The sequence below is a fragment of the Electrona antarctica genome (genome assembly GCF_951216825.1).
Source record: "Electrona antarctica genome assembly, chromosome: 17".
Taxonomy (NCBI): Eukaryota; Metazoa; Chordata; class Actinopteri; order Myctophiformes; family Myctophidae; genus Electrona; species Electrona antarctica.
In genome coordinates, this window is record NC_136798.1 from 8138991 (window position 1) to 8157941 (window position 18951).

Consider the following 18951-nt stretch of genomic DNA (forward strand, 5'->3'; position numbering starts at 1 on the left):
ACCCAGAAGATGAAGATCTTTTTCAGCCTCCTGCTACTGCTGGGCCTCTCCCAGGCCCATCCCATTCTGGAAGAAAGAAGTGAATCTGGAGTCCAGGCAGACATCAGCACCATCATTCTGACTTCCAACAACGGCTCCAGGCAGTTCCTTGTGGAGGGAGACATGGTCGCTCCCAGAACCAGAAACGCCATGTACTGTTTCTATTACAACTGCCTGTGGGACAAAGACTTTGATGGCTCGGTGACGATCCCCTACACGGTGAGCAGCGACTTCAACAAATGGGACAGGAAGAAGCTTGAAAGAGCCATGCAGACCTTCACCGACAGCACCTGTGTCCGCTTTGAGCCACGTCAGTACGAGCAAGACTACATCAGCTTTGAGAACAGTGATGGATGCTGGTCTAGTCTAGGCAGAGTAGGAGGCAAGCAAGTGATCTCTATCAACCGTAGGGGCTGCCTGCACCACGGCGTCATCCAGCACGAGATCAACCATGCCCTGGGCTTCCAGCACGAGCAGACCAGGAGCGACCGTGACGACTACGTCCTCATCAACTGGGACAACATCCACAACGACATGCAATACAACTTCTACAAGCAGAACACCAACAACCTGGACACCCCCTATGACTACTCCTCCGTCATGCACTACGGTAAAACGGCCTTCTCTATCCAGTACGGCAAAGACAGCATCACCCCCATCCCAAACGCCAACGTGCAGATCGGCCAGAGACAGGGCATGTCTGATATCGACATCCTGAGGATTAACAAGCTGTACGAATGCAAAGACTTCCTTGAGCAAAGGAAAATCGTGAAACAGGAAAACCTGGTCAAGGAAAAAGAAGAAAAGGCTGAATCAAATTCCATCTCCAGATTGTTTGATTTGTCTCTCTGATCACATTTTCTGATACTGTACACTGTGTCTGATACTGTCTGATACTGTACTTACATTGAAACAAATCAACTGCAATGTGAGCTGACCTCTCTTCTACCTCGTATAGCTTTCTCTCAACAAGTTACAATTTTAATAAAGTTTGTAATTGTGTCATATATTCGTATTCCAACTCTGAATATTGTTCATTTGATTTCAGTTAAGTTTAATTTATAAAAGCAATTATACCAATATAATAATATGTACCCATATAGATAAATTATAACAGGTTTTACATATTTAAAATATGCAAAACTGCAGGGTATACTCTCTACTCTCTGTATTCAACCCCATCTCTAAAGCATGACATATAGTTGTAGGTACAGTATATTCCGAAAATAACAGATCTACAGATCACAATCCATCAGATCACATTTTGTACTTAAGTTAAAGTACCAATACTGCAATATAGAAGTACTTAGTTACAAGTAAAAGTCCGGAATTCAAAAATGAGTAAGGTACAAAAGTACTGACATCAAACTATACTTAAAGTAGCAAAAGTACTCATTACTCATTATGCAGAATGTCCCGTTTCAATTAAGTTTTCAAATATATAAAAAATATTTTGAAAATAGCAGATCTACAAGCTCACAATGTGTTGCATTGTGACGTATTTTGAGCTTGTATGTCAGTTTGTTTACTGTTGAGTGAGAAAGCAATGTTGCATTTTAGGCAAAAAGAGCTGGAGATACAGGCAGACTTCTACTTTTTATAACCATCAACATAGGTCTATTCAACAGTAACTAAATATCACAGCACATTTTAGATATTTCACTAAAAAGGAACTTGTAACTCATCTAAATTGACAATAGTTAAAGTACAGATTACACCTAACACCTAATAAACAATACCTTAGGAATCAGAGCTATATATCTGTGTGTTTTGTCTGTGTTTATGGGCAGATTCACACTGAGTCTGTTTGATTCAAACTGTTCCCAAATACAATTGCCTGGTCCCCGCTGGCCATGATTCACATTGGCCTTGATTCTTCCGCACCCGAGTATGCTTCATTCAACTGTAGGCTATTCAATGCTTTCATATCATATTGCATCGATCCGTATCCGAGGACACTTCAATGGGTCCCGAGCCTACCTCGGTCCTGGGAATGGTTGGGTGACCCGCTCCGGGGAACGGTACGCAGCATTCACACTACTACAACATCTGACAAGTGGTCCCGAGTGAGCACCCGGGACCATGGTTTGAATCTGCCCTTAAATGCTCCTTTAATCTCATAGACTTTAATTGACCAAATGACACACACCTGTTGCCCCAGCACACCTGCACAGTGTTGGCCCAGTGTTGCCATGTCTGCTCATTATAAGCGACTTTGGGCAGTTTTTCTGTTTTTTCTTTTTTTTCTCTCCTGTAAAGTCACTTGAATGGTGCAACCACTCCCTTACCGAGCTATGTGTGTGGCTGGCTGGCTGCCTGGCTGGGTGTCTGGCTGGGTGGGTATGAGCACGAAAATAGCATGGTGGTTTTTCACCACCTGTGCGCAACCTAACACACACACAAACACACACGCACATATTAACTGTATATACAGTATGATGATTTCGGGTGTGCCAGTACAGTACAGTGACAGTACAGTAGAGGGACCCCCACATGGTAACTCTGTAATTTCTCTACCGTGTCTGACGTGGGGCGGCTCGCCAAAACCGTGCCGGCACCATGGCTGTGGTCTTGTGGGTCTGGAACTTCCGGGGACCCCCCGGGGACCCCCACACGGAGTTGCACCACTGACTTCACACGGGTGTGATAAGTGTAGTAGCTTATTTGGGCTTGTTTCTAAAGTGTAGTTGATTATTGCAGAAACTATGTTTTGCACCCTGTCCGTCCGTCTGTCCGTCCGTCCGTCCGTCCGTTTGTGGACAGCTAATCTCCGGCATCGTTGACCTGATCAACGTGAAACTGTGCACACACTCCCTGGATGCCAGAGCAGAACCTCTGCCTTCTAAAGCCTGATTGCCGTGAAAGGCCTAGGAAGAAATTGCACCATTTTCACATCATTAGCCTATATTATAGCCTACCTGACCTGGTTCAGTGGAGCACATTTTGTAGTTTTTCCATAGCTTCATTAAGATTGGTGAAATTTGATTGTTTGCAGCCGTGCCAATCATGCAAATCTGTTAATACAAACTCAAAGCAAATTAATGATGATAAAAATAATTAACCACAACTGATAGCTAAAGAAAATCTTGAGTCTGAAATACTCAGTTAAAGTTACCATGACACGGAGTCAAAGAGAATACAGTAGAGAGTTCAATAAATTGTCATTCTGAGATATACAGAGTAAAGCAACAGCTTACATACACAGGGATTTATGTCACTCCCCTCAATGTAAGTGAATGTTCATTGTTTGCCCTTTATTCTATTATTAAACTAGCAGGTTGTTGCTCAATTGCATGTTTCTGTCATTATATTAACAGGGTAATTATGCTGGCCTTTTGTTTTTGCTAAATCTATATATAGAAAAACGTCATAATTCATTTATTTCATGAATGCAACAGTCATGTAAATTATTATGGATATAAAAATAATATTAAAGACAACATTTAAAGTTTCACAATTTAGAGTCAGCTGAATGTCTAAGATGTAATGCAAACCTTCCCACCTCATTAACCAACACTAGTTGTCCCTGTAATGACTGAGGAATACAGACCCTGTTGAAACAACAGGTTGGTCTGAGGAGTTCTGCCTTCACAGGTTTGTTTAGGCTTTAGTGGCCTGGACACAACCCTTAATCCTCCAGCAGACACACCTACACAGGTCAGTATAAAAGCTAAGGACTCAGAAGACTCATTCACCAAGCTCCCAGCATCCCGTCTCCACAGACTCTCCAGCGCCATCAGGGACCAAGAAAGACCCCTGAAGGACCCAGAAGATGAAGATCTTTTTCAGCCTCCTGCTACTGCTGGGCCTCTCCCAGGCCCATCCCATTCTGGAAGAAAGAAGTGAATCTGGAGTCCAGGCAGACATCAGCACCATCATTCTGACTTCCAACAACGGCTCCAGGCAGTTCCTTGTGGAGGGAGACATGGTCGCTCCCAGAACCAGAAACGCCATGTACTGTTTCTATTACAACTGCCTGTGGGACAAAGACTTTGATGGCTCGGTGACGATCCCCTACACGGTGAGCAGCGACTTCAACAAATGGGACAGGAAGAAGCTTGAAAGAGCCATGCAGACCTTCACCGACAGCACCTGTGTCCGCTTTGAGCCACGTCAGTACGAGCAAGACTACATCAGCTTTGAGAACAGTGATGGATGCTGGTCTAGTCTAGGCAGAGTAGGAGGCAAGCAAGTGATCTCTATCAACCGTAGGGGCTGCCTGCACCACGGCGTCATCCAGCACGAGATCAACCATGCCCTGGGCTTCCAGCACGAGCAGACCAGGAGCGACCGTGACGACTACGTCCTCATCAACTGGGACAACATCCACAACGACATGCAATACAACTTCTACAAGCAGAACACCAACAACCTGGACACCCCCTATGACTACTCCTCCGTCATGCACTACGGTAAAACGGCCTTCTCTATCCAGTACGGCAAAGACAGCATCACCCCCATCCCAAACGCCAACGTGCAGATCGGCCAGAGACAGGGCATGTCTGATATCGACATCCTGAGGATTAACAAGCTGTACGAATGCAAAGACTTCCTTGAGCAAAGGAAAATCGTGAAACAGGAAAACCTGGTCAAGGAAAAAGAAGAAAAGGCTGAATCAAATTCCATCTCCAGATTGTTTGATTTGTCTCTCTGATCACATTTTCTAATACTGTACACTGTGTCTGATACTGTCTGATACTGTACTTACATTGAAACAAATCAACTGCAATGTGAGCTGACCTCTCTTCTACCTCGTATAGCTTTCTCTCAACAAGTTACAATTTTAATAAAGTTTGTAATTGTGTCATATATTCGTATTCCAACTCTGAATATTGTTCATTTGATTTCAGTTAAGTTTAATTTATAAAAGCAATTATACCAATATAATAATATGTACCCATATAGATAAATTATAACAGGTTTTACATATTTAAAATATGCAAAACTGCAGGGTATACTCTCTACTCTCTGTATTCAACCCCATCTCTAAAGCATGACATATAGTTGTAGGTACAGTATATTCCGAAAATAACAGATCTACAGATCACAATCCATCAGATCACATTTTGTACTTAAGTTAAAGTACCAATACTGCAATATAGAAGTACTTAGTTACAAGTAAAAGTCCGGAATTCAAAAATGAGTAAGGTACAAAAGTATTGACATCAAACTATACTTAAAGTAGCAAAAGTACTCATTACTCATTATGCAGAATGTCCCGTTTCAATTAAGTTTTCAAATATATAAAAAATATTTTGAAAATAGCAGATCTACAAGCTCACAATGTGTTGCATTGTGACGTATTTTGAGCTTGTATGTCAGTTTGTTTACTGTTGAGTGAGAAAGCAATGTTGCATTTTAGGCAAAAAGAGCTGGAGATACAGGCAGACTTCTACTTTTTATAACCATCAACATAGGTCTATTCAACAGTAACTAAATATCACAGCACATTTTAGATATTTCACTAAAAAGGAACTTGTAACTCATCTAAATTGACAATAGTTAAAGTACAGATTACACCTAACACCTAATAAACAATACCTTAGGAATCAGAGCTATATATCTGTGTGTTTTGTCTGTGTTTATGGGCAGATTCACACTGAGTCTGTTTGATTCAAACTGTTCCCAAATACAATTGCCTGGTCCCCGCTGGCCATGATTCACATTGGCCTTGATTCTTCCGCACCCGAGTATGCTTCATTCAACTGTAGGCTATTCAATGCTTTCATATCATATTGCATCGATCCGTATCCGAGGACACTTCAATGGGTCCCGAGCCTACCTCGGTCCTGGGAATGGTTGGGTGACCCGCTCCGGGGAACGGTACGCAGCATTCACACTACTACAACATCTGACAAGTGGTCCCGAGTGAGCACCCGGGACCATGGTTTGAATCTGCCCTTAAATGCTCCTTTAATCTCATAGACTTTAATTGACCAAATGACACACACCTGTTGCCCCAGCACACCTGCACAGTGTTGGCCCAGTGTTGCCATGTCTGCTCATTATAAGCGACTTTGGGCAGTTTTTCTGTTTTTTCTTTTTTTTCTCTCCTGTAAAGTCACTTGAATGGTGCAACCACTCCCTTACCGAGCTATGTGTGTGGCTGGCTGGCTGCCTGGCTGGGTGTCTGGCTGGGTGGGTATGAGCACGAAAATAGCATGGTGGTTTTTCACCACCTGTGCGCAACCTAACACACACACAAACACACACGCACATATTAACTGTATATACAGTATGATGATTTCGGGTGTGCCAGTACAGTACAGTGACAGTACAGTAGAGGGACCCCCACATGGTAACTCTGTAATTTCTCTACCGTGTCTGACGTGGGGCGGCTCGCCAAAACCGTGCCGGCACCATGGCTGTGGTCTTGTGGGTCTGGAACTTCCGGGGACCCCCCGGGGACCCCCACACGGAGTTGCACCACTGACTTCACACGGGTGTGATAAGTGTAGTAGCTTATTTGGGCTTGTTTCTAAAGTGTAGTTGATTATTGCAGAAACTATGTTTTGCACCCTGTCCGTCCGTCTGTCCGTCCGTCCGTCCGTCCGTTTGTGGACAGCTAATCTCCGGCATCGTTGACCTGATCAACGTGAAACTGTGCACACACTCCCTGGATGCCAGAGCAGAACCTCTGCCTTCTAAAGCCTGATTGCCGTGAAAGGCCTAGGAAGAAATTGCACCATTTTCACATCATTAGCCTATATTATAGCCTACCTGACCTGGTTCAGTTGAGCACATTTTGTAGTTTTTCCATAGCTTCATTAAGATTGGTGAAATTTGATTGTTTGCAGCCGTGCCAATCATGCAAATCTGTTAATACAAACTCAAAGCAAATGAATGATGATACAAATAATTAACCACAACGGATATCTAAGGAAAATCTTGAGTCTGAAATACTCAGTTAAAGTTACCATGACACGGAGTCAAAGAGAATACAGTAGAGAGTTCAATAAATTGTCATTCTGAGATATACAGAGTAAAGCAACAGCTTACATACACAGGGATTTATGTCACTCCCCTCAATGTAAGTGAATGTTCATTGTTTGCCCTTTATTCTATTATTAAACTTGCAGGTTGTTGCTCAATTGCATGTTTCTGTCATTATATTAACAGGGTAATTGTGCTGGCCTTTTGTTTTTGCTAAATCTATATATAGAAAAACGTCATAATTCATTTATTTCATGAATGCAACAGTCATGTCAATTATTATGGATATAAAAATAATATTAAAGACAACATTTAAAGTTTCACAATTTAGAGTCAGCTGAATGTCTAAGATAAGATGTAATGCAAACCTTCCCACCTCATTAACCAACACTAGTTGTCCCTGTAATGACTGAGGAATACAGACCCTGTTGAAACAACAGGTTGGTCTGAGGAGTTCACAGGTTTGTTTAGGTTTGTTTAGGCTTTAGTGGCCTGGACACAACCCTTAATCCTCCAGCAGACACACCTACACAAGTCACTATTTTAATAAAGTTTGGTTCATAGACTTTACAAAGTGTAATTGTGTAATTTATTCGTATTCCTGAGACCAACAAATGTAAAATTATTCATCATATTGTCCAACTCTGCATGCTGTTCATTTTATTTAAATATTTACACTAAATTAAGTTTAATTCATGAAAGCAATTATACCAATATGCATGCATGTACATATTATAACAGGTTTTTCAAAACCTGTCTCTGCAGGGTATACTCTATACTCTAAAAAACACACAAATGGACAGCAAATAAAAACAATCGGACAAACATTCTGAATGTATTTATCCCCATCGCTAAAGCATGACGTAGGTACAGTATTTTCCTAAATTAACAGATCTACAGCTCACAATCCAGAACACCAACAACCTGGACACCCCCTATGACTACTCCTCCATCATGCACTACGGTAAAACGGCCTTCTCTATCCAGTACGGCAAAGACAGCATCACCCCCATCCCAAACGCCAACGTGCAGATCGGCCAGAGACAGGGCATGTCTGATATCGACATCCTGAGGATTAACAAGCTGTACGAATGCAAAGACTTCCTTGAGCAAAGGGAAATTGTGGAACAGAAAAACCTGGCCAAGAAAATGGCAGTAAAAGCTAAATCAAATTCAATCTCCAGATTGATTTGTCTCTGATCACATTAACCCGTACTGTACAGCAAAACCAAAAATCAATTATATCATTATCTATCTATTATGTCTGCTAACATTGAGGACAGTGTGTTAGATAATATGAGGATGATTACATTGAAACCAACTGCAATATGAGTTGCTTCCTCATCTACCTCATAGCTTTCTGTTTTGATGTGGTCATTTTGATCATACATTAAGTCAACCGTCAACAGTTATTAATAACATTTGCATCACAGACTTTGTCACAGTGTAATTGGGTCTTGCAGTTTCTGGTTTTAGGGCCAGGGGTTAGTATTATGTGATATCAATTATCACAAAAAAGGTTACAATTGAAATTGAGTGAATTTTATTCACATTAACGGGTACATTTCAAACGAATCATTTTCAATTCATCAGAACATTTAAAGACGTACAAATATACACATATGAAAACAAGGAAATCATCATATATACAATTAAAGAAAGTAAAACAGGGGTAAAATGTGTGCATAGTAAATAGGGGGATGGGGGGGGACTAACATTTTTACAGGGAATTTCAGTCGTCCGTAAGTGCTCTTTGAGAGGGGTTTTGAAGGAGTCTAGGGATAGGGATTCACATTTCTTAATGGCCGTTGTTAGGGCGTCCATTTTAGTGGCATAGCAGCTAAATTAATTTAACCCCTTGTTTGAGCCGAATCTCGGTTGCACGTGGTTTGTTGAACTCCCTCTGGTGTTGTGATTGTGGACTTCATTGACATTAATAAACCCCAGGGGGGTCCAGGAGGTAAAATAAAAAATATCGGAGTTGGAACCTGAGACCTTGACCAGCCCCATTTACCCGCTGAGAGCGGTTCATGAGGTGGACAGCCGCTTCCCCCGCCGGCGGGGGATTGGGGCTTAAGAGGTTAAGGAAGTATTTTGACAGGTACATGGGTATCTTAGTCGTGTAGCAAATCTTGTAGGCCGCAGGCCCATTGCAAGTTGCTGTACATTAACCCTAAGCCATTCCAGCCCATCAAAATGGGCAGGGGAGAGGTGGCTTCTGGGAGTAAGTCCAAGTACTATAGTAGCCTGACAAAATAGCTTTTGAAATCCCAATGTGGCTATTAATGAAACTACTACAAAGAATGTACAAAATGAAACTAAATGGACCCTTCTATTGTGCAGGATTAGGACTGAAAGGTAGCTCTCATGAGAGAAAGGCTCTTCAAATGCTATATCTCTGCTGTCGGGAGGAAACCTCATAACTCCAAAATGTTCATTTTTCAGGAAATTAAAAAAATAAAATTTTCAGGAAATTAAGAAAACCTTATATTTTTAAAACAAGCAATACTACATCAAAGTTGGTGTTGTAACTTTATATATTGTCAATTACTTCCATGAGAGGGGGAGAGGTGGTGGAGTTAGTTGCTTTAGCAAACATTTTGAGGGTCCAATGGAGTTAAGAGGTTTTGTCCAAAGCACCTTTTACTACTTTCCATTGGTTCAATATTTTCGAAACAACACACAGACGTAAAGGGTGTTCAATAGCACTGATTTATGCCAAAAAAAAAAAAAAAAAAAAACTCAAATTTAGTTATGAGGTTTCCTCCTGACAGCAACGAATTATGCTTTTATAACGATCTGTTCCTTTCTAGGTCGGCCATTGTTGGTGGAGAGAAACTCAAGTGATAGTGTGTGGAGAATAGTGTTTAATAGCTTCACCAACGAGCTTGAGCAGTAAAGTCCTCAGTATTAATTTAACTCTGAGTGTACAGGTGTAACCACATGGACCCTTACATTGTGTACAAATAATTAAGCATGATTTGCGTGCATGTTAACACCGCTGTTGGTCCATTAGTGGCCTGAATTTGGCATTGTATGCTCACGGCTTGCTGGCTGGCGCCATGGGAAAAATACACATACTATACTGAGTCAGCAAATAAATGCCTAGTAGCATTGTAAGCCATAATCACTTGAGCATTTCCAATTTCCAATACTTTTACGTCTACTCCACTAGATCTCGGATCAAAATGTTGTACTTTTACTCCACTACATTTAATTGAAAACCTTAGTAACTACTAGTTACTTTGTAGATTTGTTATTTTTTACAAAACATAGATTAACCACATTCATCCACTTGAAAATAGCCGATCTACAAGCTCACAATGCGTGGCAGCGCGACACATTGTGAGCTTGTAGATCTGCTATTTTCAAAAGACCTTTATACATTTGAAAACATTAAATAGGACATTCTGCACAATGCGTACTTTTTACTTTTGGTACTTTAAAGGTATATTCAGTGATTTTACTTAATTCAAATATCACTTATTTTTTCTGGATAATCCTCCCTACTATAGAGTGTGCTGACCATATAAGGAGTTCCTCCCTGTCCCCAGTGAGCCCCTGGGGTCAAAAAACCCTAGTTTCAGTTTTGGTGGCGGGTGGCAAAGCCTTCATCCAATCAGGATGAGAGGGGCCTTCCTCCAATCATGATCGACTGGGGGCGGGCCTTGGTGCACATGCTGTTGGCCTGTTGCACTTCCCCCCACTGTAGAGCGTGCATGTGCACATTTTGTTACCGGGGCGGACTGGGTGGTTTTCCAAATCACTCAAATCACTGAATGCTCCTTTAAATAGGACATTCTGCACAATGCGTACTTTTTACTTTTGGTAAGTACGAGCAATACTTTAGTACATTTTGAATTCCGGACTTTTACTAACGTATAGTTCTGCATTGCGTAGTAGCATTTTTTTTCCCCACCACTGCTTACAGCAGGGGTGGGCAACTGGCGGCCCGGGGGCCACATGCGGCCCCCACCTTCACGTAACGCGGCCCTCAGGTTAATGTCAGAATACCGATATAATATTGGTTTCAGCTGTTTACAATTCCACAACATGCAAAACATGACCCGCTTTAATTACTTCAGTCTAAATTAGTAGCTCATTGCTTCAACACAAGTATAATTAAAGGCATTTGAAATTACATAAAAATGTTAATTTTCAGGATTCCAATTCAAAAATAGCAAAAAAGATTTCAATTCGAATATAGCAATAATAGCCGATCTACAAGCTCAAAACGCGTCGCAGCGCGACGCGTTTTGAGCTTGTAGATCGGCTATTATTGCTACGACAGTAATATATGGCCATAGGGAGTGAGTGTGGAAATATAGTGGCCCTCTCCATCGTCAAAGTTGCCCACCCCTGGCTTACAGTATTGTAATACACAAATACTATAGGCCTACTCCACTGGTAGAGCACCTCCTGAAACCATGCGTCATAACTCCCTGCCAAAAGGACTATTAGTAAACACAGCAGCGTCTTTGTGTGGGTTCTGCCCCTCGTAGCCAATCAAAAACTGACGGTGCATTTGCCACCGCAGTTCACTCATTCACTGTAGTGTTATTGTGCTGGCGTAAGCTCTGTAGCCACCACAGAGACTCTGCACTCACCTTAGAACAAACCCATTTGGCTTGCATTACAAACCCATCGAATCAGACAGCCCCCGGCTCTGCGTTTTCTCCTTCTAAAGCCCGAAGCTAAGAGTGTATATATATATATCCAACCATGCACTGTTCAGCCAGAGACCGGGTTAGCGCTGCCGAGACTCTCTGGGTTTCTTTTTGCACTTTTTATTGAAACATCTCTGTGCACTGCATACTTGTGCAGTTGTTTGTAGAAATATGTATTCCTTTCTCAATTATCAGCTCAATTAGCCTATTTGCAGAGCCGAGTCGGCAAACTATACAGAGATGTGTCCTCTCTTCTGCAACCCTCATGGGTGACTGGTGTATGGGTCACGGCACCCTGTTTCCAGCAGTGGACAAAGAACTCAACCACAGCACTTGAGCCAAGGAATACCCCTGGTCAAATATTACTCAACTACAAGTGAAATTTGACCCAACAGGTCAAATTTATACTTGAGTACGACCACACTTGCTATTAAAAAATACACATAGGCCTACTAAAATGTACAGTACTAGTCATAGTTGGGCAGAAATCGAAAAATAACACTGCTCATGAGTGACTGGTGAAGCTCAGGGCGACCAGTGTCACATACGGTATCTGATTTAGATATTTGATGGCAGACAGGTGCAGAGGACTAATGAATTGGCCTGCTGAAATGAACTTGCTCGACCAGATACACATGAAAGCGCAGTTGTAACATTATGGCATCTTGGCAGTTATAATATATTTCTCACTCGTCTGTGTTGATAAGCACATGGACTAGCCCACATGTGTTGCTTCACAGCAACCAGATGGTCAATGAAGTTACGAATGGCCCAGTTGTACATTGACTTGAGTGACACAATGGGAATTTGTACAGATTAAAGGACCATTTCACCACTTTTCAACCTATCTTCATATAATATGTCACCATTTTTTCCTACTCAGTCTGTGTCTCAAAGGAGGGCTGTGGGCAGGTCAGAAACCTGTCCACCAGTGACATCATCAATGGGGAATCCAAGCTAATAGAAACTGCAGGCTTTCTAGTCCTGAAAAGTTGCAATGCGAAAATGGAAGCCATCGTTCTCACAATAATACAAATCTGAACATTTTGTAGAGAAATCTTGTTTAAAAAAAGAAAATCTGCCTAACGATGATGTCACTCTGAACTGACCACATCCCTCCTATGAGACACAGACTGAGTGGAAAAAATTGTGCCATTTTATCATGATTATTAGTGAAGACCTATTATATGAAGATAGGTTGAAAAGTGGTGAAGTGGTCCTTTAAGCATGACTTAATTTGCTCACAGTCACACATGTGGACTGGAGTACTAATAGTTTTGTGTAGTAGGGAAATGTTCAAAATGGGAAATGATAAAATACAAATAAAACTCAAAGTAAATAAATACAGTACATAAATAAATAATACCAGTAAGACACCCTGAGGGCGAGAAGCGACCTCGCCCTAAAGGGTGATGACAATGGAACGCACACACGCAAATGACAAAGCAAATTCCTATGTGTTTTACACAATGGCAAATAAAGGAATCTGAGGTTTGAGGTCAGATGTAGAGTTGCTGGCCAGCTCCATTATATGCAGATCTAGGTGATGATCCAGTCTTCTCCATATATGGCTATCCAGGGTTTAATGAGGTCAGTGTTGTGATCTTCATATATGGAGATGGCCATATATGGTGGTGTGACGTGTCATGGGGCGTGACCATATATGGAGGCGTGATGTCACGAGGTGTGACCATATATGGAGCCGTGATGTCACAAGGCGTGATGTCACGAGGCATGACCATAAAAGACATGTATGGAGGTGTGACCAACCGCACGACTGATGGAAAAAATGCAGGTTTTCATAGTAAACTGCGACCTACATTCGCAATAAATAACATACATTCCTTGAACATAATGTGACGCATTTTATTATCTCTAACCATTAACCACTTAAATCTGGAGTCCCCCAGGGCTCTATATTAGTGTATTCTGTGATTGTGGGAAAGCTGAGCTGAAAATAGCCTATCAGCAAGCTCACAACAGGTCGCATATATATGTATATATTATTTCATATTATGTATATATTATTTCATATTTGAAAGTAGATCTACAAGTTCACAACACATCACATGGTGAGCTTGTAGATTTGTAATTTCTTGAAGTGGTTACTTTAGGCCAGTGTTTTTTTCCAGAGATTCCAGGTGGTCCAACCCAACGGAGAATTGGTAACCAAATGGACCCTTTTATTAGATCTTTAATACTTGCGCCATTGCCGAAGCCCTTCGGCAATTGCGCTTTTATAGTGCGTTCGATTGCTCGAGCCAAAATGCTACTCATGTTAGCCGGTTAGCTAGCTGTGTTGTTAGCACAGCACTGGATCGCCCATATTAGATCGTTGTCGCCATAATAATCCATTCTATCCATTTCTTTCAATCGCCTGTATCTCCTATTCCTTGTCCCAGATGGCATTTTGGTCAAAACAGCGTTTCTTTGACGGCACAGAGCTGACGATCTGGAGCTCTGCAGAGCTCCGGTCTGGATTCACAATGTAAACAAGGCCGGCCCAGCTCCGTGTAAATTCCTAATTTAGGACTACTGCAAGTGGAGCGGAAATGGCGGCTTTTCAAAATAAGAGCTCAAATAAAAAAAATGCTGGCGTGAATTAGATCCTAATTTTTCAATAAATGATAGCGCTGAAAGGGTTTTAACTATTGAGAGCGTAAAATGTAACCAAATGGACTGTTACAAGAGATTATAATAAATAATAAATTATTGTTTAACATTTACCCCACCTTTATCCCCTCTTTATTCACAAACATTTGCCTGTTTCTCCTATGTTACCAACATCAATACAGCATGGAATTGTGGACAAAATCTTAAACGACAACAAAATTTGTCTTGGGTCTAGGCTACATCTCATCAAAGTCAAGAACGACGCAGGAGCACAAACCACCACCAACGAGCTGGCCAGATGCATGGAGAACCGGGACGACAGGAAGCGACATCGGAGGGCTCGTCTGAACACGGCCTAGAGAGAAATGGTGGTGCATGGCTCAATAAACGAAGAATAAATAATGGACCTTGATATGAAAAGGGTTGAAAACCACTAGGCCATCCAGTCGTTTTGTCTGAAATGATGCCTCTGGCTGTTTTCCAAGCCTGGAACACTCAGGCTGCAGTGTTATTGTTTACAGTCTGGAACAGTAAACAGCAATAATCCAGAAGCTAGGTTAGTGCCCAAAAGGTAGGGGTACCCAAAAGGTAGATCACGATCTACCAGTAGATCACAAAGGCTGTGCAGGCAGATCACATGTCCCTAAAACATATATAATAAAAATATATGGTGACTTCATTGATTGACATCAAAAATTACCTGTTAATGTCAGGATGCAGAGATAATTGAACCCAATATGCAGAGTCCCAGGAAAATATTTAATAAAGAAAAGGTGCAAAATCTTACACTGAAGTTGTATGCAGGGAAAACTCAGGAACGCAGCTAGGAACAGCAATGACAAAGTATAGTCAACACAGGAACGACAGAAACCAGGAACATGCATCGGTGACAAACAAACTATGAACTGACAATGAATGTTTGCAATGAGTCCAGTTATATAGGGGGCATGCTGATTGTAGAAGTGTCCACAGGTGGGATGACGAGGGAGTTGGAGACAGGTGAGTAAATGGGACAGCAGGGCAAGACCTAGGCTGTAAAGACTATCATTTGTTTGGGCGGAAGTTGCAGGATTTTAGCGGAGTATCGCCCAAGGAAATGACGTTGATGCTTTACAAATCAGTTTACATTCTCCGCGAATGAAACAAGTGTTGTGATTGGTCGGGAAAATATCGTATCCGGGGGAAATACATCTGACGGATGTTCCGGAGGATGCATCCGCCGATAGCTTCTCTGCCTTACGTTGTGACCAGGCTTTTCTTTTCGCAGATACATAAGTAAGCCTGGGAACGAGGCTAACAGCAGTGTGGAATGGAAAGTGGGAGTGGCCGGGGCTGACACGGTCTGTGGAGAGACAGACCTTGACAGATAAGCCACAATGGAATAGCCTACTTTGTTTTCAAGACTGTTGAGCACAAACATCAGTAGCATTACAATTACAAAGTTACAAACAAAAACTAATTCCATCCTTTTTTCCCATTCCAAGTGTGTTTGTCATATGTTATTTAACGCCGGCTCCGCTATTCCAAAGCCCCCTCGGGTACGTTTTTTAATTCAATGAGATAATATTTTTTTAGTGGGTAGATCTTTTTGAGCTGGTCATTTTGAAAGTAGCCTCGGAAACCCGGACGTTTTTATTTCCAGGGAGAGAAAAAAAAGTCTGTGTCCGAGTCCACTTCAATTCGGCATAGAGTAGCGCAAACATCACTCACTCTCTGCTGATTTCTGATTGTCTGCACCTTTGTTAAATTGACACACACACGCACACATATACACACACACACACTCCTCTCTCTCTCTCTCTGTCGCTCTAATTAATTAGTCTCATGTCTAGCAGCTGCGCATAGTTTCTGCCGGCGGATCCTGCCGGGAGCTGCCTATGCCATAAAAAGCATAGGTGAGTTCCAGGCTATTTTGAAAGTAGCTCTCAAGTCCAAAAAGTCTGGGCACCCCTGGTGTAATGCATTGGGTGTTATGGCATTGTAAACTTATTTACTACAACCTATACTGCACCACAATTGAACCGCTAAAATTATATCCTTTCTACAGAATGCTGCTTCACCGTGGTTTTTATATGCCATATAAAAGTCTTGGGTCAGATCTACAAGCCCTATAGTCTACATGTGTCGCTTCACAACACGTTTTGAGCTTGTAGATGTAAGCTTTTGTGTGACGCTGTAGTTAGTATGATCAAGTATTAGTAGGGCATTCATTTTCCAAAAAAGTATGGAGAAGTATATGGAGGTGGTTGTCCGACAGCAACAACAAGTTGCTCAGGGTTAGTTCACATTTTTGGACTGTAGGAAATACTTGCCATTAATATAGTGGTTGCAAAGATAATTTCCCGGTGGTGGAGTTCTTGTCTTGTTTTGGTGCATATAGAGCACCGAAGTCTGATAGAGGGCACTAAGTCCATGGGTTTGTGTACTTTAGATCGCCAAGAACTGTCAACTGTGTTTGAAAATAAACAAATCATCCCGGCGGTTTCACTCATATGGACATGAAGAATCAACTGACTGCGAGAAAACGCTAATGTTACTGCTGCCGAATTAGTTGTTCGCTATAGAAACACTGTATCAAATATAATATTGTGACTATTATAACCTGTGGGCCAAGCTGAAACCTGTCACCATGCAATCACCAACACTGCTGCTGGGATACATACTCATTGCTTCATTGGGAATGGGATTCTCACTGGATCCAAACACAAAGCAAAGCAAAGCAAAGTTACTATATTTACCCAGGGTAACTGGACTAAGCATCAGATACTTGTTTACAGCCAGGCCCTGCTCATAGAACATTTCATGGTAGTGGTTCAATGCCTTGCTCAAGGGCATTTCAGCGGTGGTAATTTTAACGTGCCGGTCCGGGGATACGAACTGGCGACCTTCCGGTATCAAGACCGCTCCGCAAACCGTTCGGCCACCGCTGCCAGGCAGGCTTGGATAGGAGGCCTGTCCTCCCTGGGTAGCAGTCAGATAGGCCTAGAGCAGACATACGCGCAGTAGCGCACGCTCCCATGCACACACGCTCCCATGCACACACGCTCCCATGCACGCACGCTCCCATACATGCACACAATTGTGTGCACCCCTTGTCCTCAGGGAACTCACGGATACAATTTGGAGCATTTCACACAGAGATAAACGCACGCACCCACACCTTCTTTATTCTTACATCTCCTCCTTGTCAATCCTCCAGACTACAGAGCTCCAGTGAACCAATGTGTTGCGTGCAGCTCAGGGCCCTCTCCTCTCCCTCGCCTCGCTGCCCGTCTCATGTCTGGAGAGAAAAGCCCAGCCTCGTCAGATCAGGCCGGAGGTACAGTACAGTAGGTTTGACTGTCCACATCCACAACCGAGTATTTCATTCTATCTAGAGCAGGGGTGCCCAAAAGGTAGATTGCGATCTACCAGTAGATCACAAAGGCTGTGCAGGTAGATCACATGACATGCCCCTAAAGAGTATTTCATTTAAATATATTGTAGAAAAAAAACGATAAAAAAAAAAACATTTCTCCCCCTCTATTTCCCATTCCAAGTGCATTTGTCTTATACTGTACAGAATGTAACACAAACTCTACTATTCCGAAGCCCCCTCAGGTACATATTTAAACTATTTTCAGCAATGGTATATAATTGATTTGGTGGGTAGATCTTGCCAAGCTGGTCATTTTGAAAGTAGCTCTCAAGTCAAAAAGTGTGGGCACCCCTGATCTAGAGAAATTATAAAAAAAGGCTTCACATCATCTCACATCGGGATTGGGATTATGCTAGTATGCAATAGCACCAAATAGCTGTGAAAATAGTATGATTTCAACTACGACAGTGTTGTAGTGCCACTTTTAGAAGTGGGGGGGGGGGGGGGGGGGGGGGACACTTGCGCGCACACATGCACACGCCTTTGCGTGCACGCGCGCAGACACACTATTAAAACATGCAGACGTGTGCATCCTATTTATAAACAGGGTGTACAATGCTTAATCATATCCATAAAAGTAAATGACGTGTCAAAAAACATATTTTTGACCAAAGAATAATTTTAGACATGAGAGAAGTACAGTACTGTCCAGGGGGGCTAATGGTGTACGGTATACGCCACGGTACGCCGTTCTAAGGCACAGGATTCTAAGTGGCTCCCCTGGCCAAGCTGCTCTTCTGAGACGGAGCTAATTGCATAGGTTTGTCTCCAAGCCTGACACGGACCATAGTGTATTATTACAGTATAGGCGGGATATATACTAGTGTACATACTGTACAGTAGCATCGCCGAGTCTGCAGGGGTGCATGTAACGATACACTCAACTCACGATACGATACGTATCACGATATGAGGTTCACGATACGATTTTTCACGATATTTTAAACAAAATAATTTTTCAGACACACTTTTTTATGTAAAGTTACTTAATTTCTGTGCAACAACTGTAAACATGCTTTCTTGTTTAGAACCTAGCTCAAGTTAACAACTTAACATGTACAAAAAAGCTTTCTTTTATGGCATCTTAGGATAGATGTAGAGTTTGTAGACCTATTTGACAGTGCAGAAACATAATTGCCTTCCTTGATGAATTAATGAGCATCAACATCACCTGGGCACAGTCACACACAGCTCCCCTCTGCAGGCTTCTAATACTGGTAAATAAAAAAAGGTAAATGGTGCATTTATATAGCGCCTTTATCCAACATTCACACACACACA

At 42.1% G+C, this 18951-nt stretch overlaps 2 protein-coding genes across 2 annotated transcripts; both read left to right on the forward strand.

The window, feature by feature from the left end:
* Positions 1-9: 9 nt before the first annotated feature.
* Positions 10-3799, forward strand: LOC306940628 (hatching enzyme 1.2-like; the record flags this gene model as incomplete). The annotated part of the gene is made up of 2 exons (XM_079525727.1): positions 10-778; positions 3762-3799. 2 exons carry the CDS (start codon positions 10-12, stop codon positions 3797-3799), a joined length of 807 nt encoding a protein of 268 aa, XP_079381853.1.
* A 12-nt stretch (positions 3800-3811) lies between these two features.
* On the forward strand, positions 3812-14611 carry LOC306940629 (hatching enzyme 1.2-like; the record flags this gene model as incomplete). Its single annotated transcript, XM_079525728.1, has 3 exons — positions 3812-4627; positions 7885-8057; positions 14488-14611. The coding sequence occupies 3 exons, from the start codon at positions 3812-3814 to the stop codon at positions 14609-14611; spliced, it is 1113 nt and encodes a 370-aa protein (XP_079381854.1).
* Positions 14612-18951: the final 4340 nt, after the last annotated feature.